This window comes from Quercus suber, unplaced genomic scaffold (genome assembly GCF_002906115.3).
Source record: "Quercus suber isolate HL8 unplaced genomic scaffold, Cork oak 2.0 scaffold_60, whole genome shotgun sequence".
NCBI lineage: Eukaryota > Viridiplantae > Streptophyta > Magnoliopsida > Fagales > Fagaceae > Quercus > Quercus suber.
Genome location: NW_027069525.1, coordinates 1,405,896 through 1,414,977, shown reverse-complemented (window position 1 = coordinate 1,414,977; position 9,082 = coordinate 1,405,896). Strand labels below are relative to the sequence as shown.

General features: G+C 32.2%; 1 protein-coding gene across 1 annotated transcript; it reads right to left on the bottom strand.

The window, feature by feature from the left end:
• Positions 1 to 2,427: 2,427 nt before the first annotated feature.
• Positions 2,428 to 5,738, bottom strand: LOC112010647 (probable inorganic phosphate transporter 1-9). The gene is given in 4 exon segments (XM_024042995.2): positions 2,428 to 2,857; positions 2,860 to 3,228; positions 3,231 to 3,295; positions 5,038 to 5,738. Coding segments are annotated over 4 exon segments (1,509 nt in total). The 3' UTR covers positions 2,428 to 2,483.
• Positions 5,739 to 9,082: the final 3,344 nt, after the last annotated feature.

Below are 9,082 nucleotides of genomic sequence, written 5' to 3'. Positions count from 1 at the left end.
TTAAAACTCAATTCAATACGATTAAGATCGACTCAAGTTCCAAACTCCATAATTTTGTGTTGGTTCAAAGCAATAAGATTATGGGAGTTGAGGCTGAGCTCTTTCTTGAGTTACTCTCATTTTGCAGAGAGAAATCTCTTACACTGGTAATATATATGTGAATGTATTTGACATGTATTGAAAACGTGTGCTGACTATGCTGTAAACTAACAATTATTGGGTTGTACTGTGTCGTATTTTATTATTTGTTTAGAGTGTTTGTTTTGCTATAACCTGGTTCAACGGAGCCCATTCTGCACAACATACCAGGCCCAATTCCAGCGGGGCCTATTTTACAGAACGAACCAGGCCTAATACCCAAGCCCACAAGCCTTTGTCCAAAAAGTATTCACAAATATTCTGGCACGTGTATTTTGACAAAAATGGCCCCTCCAATATCATATTATAGAGTTAAGAAACGGACCACCGCACACTTTAGTGGGATTATCACTTCATAAGTAGAAGTAGAAATGTTTATAAGATGCGAGGGACAAGGGATAATATTTAAGTTTTCAAAAAAGAGTTTTACACACATATACACTTAGATTAGACTAGAGTAGAATTTCTATCTTATATTATAATAATAATAATAATATAAAATATAAAAAAGCTGAGAAAAGGTAGTTGTCCGCCAAATTTGGCGTTCATAGATTTTGCGGGTCTTTGCAACTTACTACTAATGTACCACATCCAAACACTTAAAATAATTTTACTTTCCCAAAAAAATTCCCTTAAAATTATTAATCCCAGTAGCATTGCTCTTTCATTTAATTAATTATGCCTGATCGAATATAAATCATTTACTCTTTCCACTGTATACATAGAATGAAAAATAAATAAATAAACACATGAAATCAGTGGTGGTTCTAGGAATATTTTATAAGGTGATCACTAAGAAACTTAAATTTTATATTCAAAATCTAATAAAAAGATAACTTAAATATATCAATGTCAAAAAAAAAAAATACATGAAGTATTACAATTTCTTTTTACTAACAAAAAGAAAAAGATAAAAGGGACTGATTACAGATAAAATGAGAACTGAGAATGCTATAAAATGAGAGTAATGAAATGCGAGAGAATTTAAAATGACAATAGAGGAGAAAAATGAAGAAATAAAGAGAGATAATTTTTTCTACAACTGCAAACCAAATCACTGAGGAGGGCAAAATTGTTGCAAATACAAAGCTAAAAAGAGCATAACTGCCAACACCACCAAAGAGAACTCATAACCACAATACTTCTCTTTGTACCGTATCTAAAAGGGAAAAAAAATTATAAATTAATTTTATTGAATGGGTTGAATAAGTTACAAATTGGAATGATAATGGATTTTTATTTATGAATGGATTGAATAAGTTACAAATTTGAATAATTAGAGATTTTTATCCTTTTATTTTTTAATAGGATTTTTGGTTGAATAATTTGTTCACTTGTTATTTGGTCTACTCTTATTTTTGTTTGAGTTATTTTATTGTTATTTGGGCTAATTTTTTTATGTTATTTAAGCCATTTGTTTTTTAAGGTGTTAAGGATTATGTTTGGGATTCTAGAATTATTTTTAGAGTAATGTTACGTTCTCAATATTATTACAACAAATCTTGTGCGAAAAAATATTATTGGTAGGTAAAAAAGTGATGTCAATATTACGCCCAAATTATAATCATTTTATCACATAAGATTTATTGTAAAATTATTATAAAAATGTTGTGAAAGTAGCATTTATTTTATTTTTGTTGAACCCAATTTTTTTTGTTTTTGTCAATATATCAATTGATCTAAAAGATTTGAAGATTTGAAAAAAAAAAAAAAAAAAAAAAAAAACCTTTAGTTGTTGAGCCGAATAAAAGCTCAAATAATTAAGAAAAAAAAATTGTATTATTACCTTAAAAGAAGAGATTTTAGAAACCCATTAAGAGAGAAAAAAAAACACACACACACAAGCTCATTTGCAAATAAGAATATATTTTACATTTATTTGACGATTAACATTTTATTATCTACCTACAAAAGAATCAAGTATGAATTGAAGAGTTTTCAACATACTCATTTACAAAAAAGTCGCTGTGATTCGGAAAAATGGAGATCAATTTATGTAAGAAGAATAACATAGCTAGATCTATATACTAACTGGAAATTGCACTTTGAAAGTGGAAGACAGAAACTGATCAAGCGTGAAGAATGAAGTGAGCTCCTTTGATCTGCTAAAGATGATCTGATCTAAGGTTCTTTTCGAAGTAAAAAATGTTTAATGAGTTGTTATTAGGTCCAAAACTAATTAAAACCCAATCAGCAAGATCGAAGATGTATTTAGCCCGAAGCAAAAAATAAGTCCACAAAGCCTACAATCATTTTTGGAGATAATTTTTCATTTATTTAGCTCTATATACACTGTATAAATTTACTTCTACAAAGAGATCTGCACAAACAATATTGCTAATTAGTTAATCATCATTCTCATTCTCCTCTAACGATCTCCCCATAGTTTCACGCGAGAAAAGAAATGTCACCACCATTCCTAACAAACAAACTATGGCAAGCATTATTAATGAGAAAGTCATTCTAATTGCTTCGGGATAAACCTTCCCTTCTCCATCATGTGAAGCCCATAAAAATCCTACAGAACCAATAATGGCCCCTACCTTCCCAGTGGCCCCAGAAATTCCATGACATGTTGCTCTAAATCTTGCTGGGAAAAGCTCTGCGGGCACTATAAAAGTGGTTGTGTTAGGTCCAAAATTTGAAAAGAAAAAGGTGAGGGCATAGAGGACTAAAAAACCTGTATTCGGATTGTTGGTCCAATAAATGCCATAGGGTATCCAAGTGCAAAATAAACCAATGCCATGAAGAAAAACCCCATCATTTGGAGTTTGACTCTTCCCACACGATCAATGAAATACACAGTGAACCAATAGCCTGGAATTGTGGAACATGCTGCAATAATTGCTTGGAATTTTGCAACTTGAAAAGCATCTTGATAGGCATTCACTTGTTCCTTCATTGGGAGATGATGATTATATACATTAGATTGGAAGAGATTGCTGCTGTAAAAGACAATATCAAGAAGAAACCATGTGAAGGAGCATGAGAACAAATCACGACCATGGCGATGAAGAAATTGCTTGGAAAGGAGGGGATAGGATTGTGGACTTGGTGACTCTGGGTTCTCTTCCACAATCTGACTAATTGGAAGTTCCAACACCTCTCCATGTCCATAGCTGCTTGGAGGACATTTTGCTCCACCAAAGCTGTAAATCTAGGAAAGAAGACGATACATTTTTAACTAGAAGGGAGAACTAAAAATGATTGTCTATTAATTGAGATCTCTCATATATCAATTTCAAAAAGGACAAATTAACAACAGCAAAACCAAGATTTCACTCTATGGTCAAAATTTATACATGCATGGTGTGCACACACACACATATAATACTCCTACTACTAAATGATGGTATATTAAACTATATATTAAACAACATTTTAATGCATACAAATATGCAAGAAACATATCACATTCATGATATTGTGAATTTTTGCTAGTTTTCTTCTTTTTTTTTTTTTTTTTTTTTTTTTGGGCTGAATAAACTATTTTACATTAATTTTGAATCAAAATTTTACGTACAATCCAAATGGAAGATTTATAGTTGCTAAATAAGGTCTCAAGTATTGCCAATATGAATTTTGTTATTTTGTTTTCTATGGGCCGGGCTATGAAATTGTCACAATGAGTCCTTTTTTTTTTCTTTTTTTGAGCCGTTGAATATGGAGTATTTTATCTGTGATCCTTGATTTTTCTTATGTTTCGTTTTAGTCTTCCTAAGACAATTTCAATTTCATCCAAATAATGTCGTTTGTCTCCTAGAAAATACTGATATGTATAATAAATTGCATATGTATCATTTAATTACATGTTTAAAATCTTCTATTACCAAAAAAAAAAAAAAAAAAAAGACTGCATTCTGATTTCACAACACAAAAAGTAATAGAAATAAGAAAATGCTAACAAATATCTTTAAAATATTGGATAACAATAAATAGACCCAAAAAAAATGAAAATATAGAATATATCGATTTTGAAAATGAAATCTGGCCCCACGTCCCCACATATCCTTTTTGTTAAAGTCAACGGGTTATCTAAATCTAACTAACTTCCCCGACAGATTTTTTTTTTTTTTTTTTAAATTCCTAACCAAAAAAATATATATAGAGAAGTTTTTACCAACAAGCATAGTATACACCCTACTATCCTAGACTCCTAGTATTTCAAAGTTATAATATAGTTAAAATAAATTTATTTGACCTAAAATCAAAATGTATACACGTATATGATTTGCATCGGCAATTCTTATGTTGAGCATTGTTTCGGGACTAGCTAAATTTTTTATTTTTTTATTTTGACTGATATATAGAAAGAACGAAAATGTAATAATAGAAAGATAAAGTTTAACTATAAAATTATCTAACTCAATATCTATTTATTAGAAATGAATTTTGACAAATTTATCATTGGATTATATTTTCTTCTTGTATCTTCCATACTTGCAAAATTTCTATAAAATTATATATCAATAACTATGACCACCGCGCACCTTTGACGCAATGATCACTCCACAAGTATAACTGCTTGTGAGATGTGAAGGGGCAAGAGCCAGAGTTTAAGTTTTCAAAAGGGAACTTCATACACATATACACTTAGATTCGGTTAGAGTAGAATTTCTATCTTATATTTTAAAAAAAATCAATAACTATGTTATCAATAAATTATTTAAATTGGAAGTTTTTGTTGTTTAAAATTATACACAAAATGTAAGCTTATAAATAATATAATAAATAATATATAACTAGTACAAAATTTGATATGTATATTAAGAACATAAATAATATGCAATTTAACGGTTAGATTTTTAAATATATGTAATAATGTGAATGATATTAAGTAAGGTTATATCTCTAGATTACAATTAATTTTGTAACTAAACTTTATTTATAATGAAATACCTGGCAGTTTCGGGCATCATCATTCGCCAATAAAATGTTAACCCTGCAGGAATTGCACCAATCATCAATATCAATCTCCATGCGAAATCTGCATCCTTGGGCGTCAGATCTTCTGCTACTCCATCAGATGCGTGTTCAAATATTGCGCACACCACCATGGTGACCATGGAAGCAGCCAAGATTCCAAACCCCTGCATTGAAAACACGGCGGCTATGAAAGCACCACGTGTTGTCTTGTTAGCGAACTCCGACATAATCGTAGCCGACAAGGGATAGTCTCCACCAATCCCTATGCCCAGAATGAACCTGAACAACCCCAAACTCACTAGAACACACCTCCTTGTAGAGCATACAGAGAACCCACATCCAAAGGAGCTGAGCACCATGACGATCAATGTAACCCCGTACACGCGGCGCCTACCGATTCGATCACCTAGACTACCGAACACCGTTTGACCAATTGCAGTACCCAAAAGAGCGATAACCACCATGGTTGACGTTATGATTGGTGGGATCACGTACTTATGCGACTCAGACTCGTGTTCGTAGTAGACACGTCCGATGAGTCGCATAATTGGAGGGATACAGAAAAGATCATAGGCGTCAGTGAAGAGACCCATGCCAGCTACAATGATTGCCTTGAAATGGTATAACTGAGTTTTTGCAGTGTCAAGGGCTGAAAGAACTTTTAACGACGCCATTGTGATTTCTTGCTAGGTTTGAAAAGCTAATATATAAGAAGAAGAGCCAGAAAGTGGGCATACAAAATTATTTGGGCCTCTCAGTCCCTTACTTACCAGGTAGTTTCCTTGATGTTGATGGAAAATGTTATTGACTGAGAGGTATTAACTATTTGTGTCCATGATTTCAGCAACATGCTGATCGAACGTATAATGTTTACTTCACATGCTTTAGATTTTTATATCCAAGAGTTTTAGATATTTAAATCATTTTTTACTTCATAAAAAATTTGTATTTATGAAGTGACTATCATGTATCATGATTATACTATTTTTATAAGGGACATAAAATATTATAAAAAAATTAGTTATTTTTTTCTTTTCTCATTAAAAGTTTCTAAAAATAAATTCTAAATCAAAACTTTCAGATTATCAGTTAATTTTTCTCTTATATTTATATCATATTAAATTTCAGGAGTTGCCACCAAAGGGTACAAATATTGTATAAATATTACCCCATAAAAGAATGTTATGTATAACTGTATAAGGCCTACCCTATTCGGCGTACATAGATTTTCGGGGTTTTTTTTAAGAAAGGTTTCTGCACCAAATAAACTGAATGGTACGACCTTTTCATTTCTTTTGGATTTGAATGGGGAGTCGGCAAGTAGTGTAGGTGTTAAACAAAAGGAATGAGCCTATTTGTATCAGCATGCAGCTTAATTAATAATTAAGAAGACCCAGAAAGGGACTTGAAAATTATTCTGCTTTCTTGTTAATAGTTGTGGTCTGCCTTCTACCTGCCAAATAGTTAGTTTCCTTGAAGTTGATGGGGAGAGTGTGTTATTGAAGAGTCCAAATCTTCTATCCCATTTTCCTGCTCCACTATAAACTCTTCAAATAAAGACATGTCACATGTTTATCTATTTTATTAAATACTAAATTTATGCGTTCTATTATTTCAATTACTTAAATATGATGGGTTATTTATTTATTTATTATAAGAAATTGAAATAATAGAAGGTATAAATTTAGCATTTAATAAAATAAATAGACATGTGACAAGTTTTTATTTGTGAAGTATATAATGCAGTAGAAAAAGTAGGACAGATGATTTGGACTTGTTATTGAAAAAGGGAGAGCTGGTATCTTATGCATCAGGCGCATGAAATTTGCCTCTCACAAGTAGGTGGGCCCCACACATGTGGAGCCCACTTGCCTGTGAGAGGCAAGTCTCATGCACCAAGTGCATGAAAGATTTTTCCAAAGAGAGAAAGTATTGACTATCAATCTATAATGTGTCCATCGTTATAAATTGACATGTAAAACCCACTTGCCTGTGAGAGGCAAGTCTCATGCATCTAGTTCACAAGGGATTTTTCCAAAGAGGGGAAGTATTGACTATCAATCTATAATGTGTCCATTTTAAATTGATGGTCAATACTTCCCCTTATTCAAAATAAATAAATAAATCTATAATGTGTCAATTATTATTCCATAAAGATGCTGATCGAACCTAAATAATATTAATGTATAAGTCAGTCACTTTCCGTATTTATAAATGTACGTTGCAAAGACGTAATCTATATCCACTTGGTGTGCATAGATTTTCGGTTTACTTTTTTTTAAAGGTTTCTTCACCAAATAAATTAAATGGTTCTTCTCAAAAAATTAATTAATTAAATGGTATGTTATTTTTTGATAAAATTGTAATTTGTATTTTTTTAAAGAAAAAATTTGGGATAATTTTGTTTTTAACCATGAAATTTAAAATTTTAGATCCGCAACTTTAATGTTACTAAGCGTTTTAATTGGATCTCTTTTTCTAAAATCATTGCTAATGTGATGGTTAAGTGTCTTTCGAGCCTTATTAAAAGCATTCCCATCAAGTGTGTCAAATGCTAAATATTTGGCATTTGACACACCAAACACCAATATTCATGCATCATTTATTTATTTACTCTGGGTCTCTCATTTCTTCTCTTTCTTTGTCACTCTCTATCTCTTCCCTCTCCTCCATACTCAAGAAAGTTGCTCAAGATCTCTCTCATATTTGCCTGAAGCTACGTCGTCCTCCACAACTCTTGCCACCAATCTCGCTGCCTTATTCTCCAACCCTTGCCGCCGATCTCGCTGCCTCATTCTTTAGCCCTCGCCGCCAACCTCCACAGCTCTCGCCATCGACCTTCAAATCTCTCTTAATTGGGTTGTGGATGTTAGATTTTGGGATGGGTTCCGATGTGTGGGTTTTAGGTTGGCGTTGTGTGGGTTATGGGTCAAGGTTTTGGGTCGGTTGGGCTAGGGTTTTAGGCTGATCGTTGGTTGAGTTTGGTCATTGATTGATCGATTGGATTGGGGTTTTGGGCCGCTGGTGGTGTCGTGGTTGTGGCGGTGGTTGGTTGAGTTTTGGGCCGGCGATGTTTGTGGCTATAGTGGGTTGAGTTTTATTCTCTATTTTGTTGAAGATTTTGAGTTTTATCTTTTTTCTTTATTTCTTTCTTTCTTTCTCTTTTGTTGAGGTTTTTGGACTTAGAATTTGTTGGAGGATTCAGTGATTGTGGTTGTAGTTTGTCGTGGTTGATTTGCCGTTGGTGGCGGTTTAGTAATCGGTTTGTTGTGGGTATTTTGTTGTGTTTGTTTTGAGTTGTATTTTGGGTGGTGGAGGAAGCTCTTGGTTGTGGCAATGGTTGTAGCAGTGGTTGGTGGCAACTGCCACTGGGCTGTGTGTTTGTATATTAGCTGGGTTTTTAGTTAATATATTATTTATTGTGTTGTGTATCTTTATTTAATATTTAGAATCAAAAATAGAACATGTGATGAATGGTGTATTGTAAAATGATGTGGTAAAATAATAAAGTAGGTTTTTTGATGTGTTAAAATGGCATAATTTTGCAACGCCTGATGGGTATGCTCTAAGCACATGTACAAACTATCTATTAACCAATAATTATTATTTTTTAATTCTTTTACAGTTTTTTTCCTAATTTTTTATTAGTTTCCTCTTTCCTCTCTATATCCTATCGATTTATTCCTCCCCATGGGTGGCTCCACTTGGAGCCCAGGGGTTCAAACCCCTGAACTGGCCCCAAAAATGAAAAAAAAAATATATATATATATATATATATATATATATATATATAATATTTTTTAAAAAAGAATTGTTTATTTTGACCCCCTAAAATAAAATTTTGAACACCCTGACTCTAGATTTTTTTTTTTTTTTTTTTAAGCTCAACTGAAGTAAGTTTGAATATGATCCTCTTAACAATACCCTGGCATTTTTAAACACAAAACAAAAAGAATAATAACAAACAAATTTGATCTAAAATCTATAAAATAAAATAAAAAATTTAATAAGTCCAAAT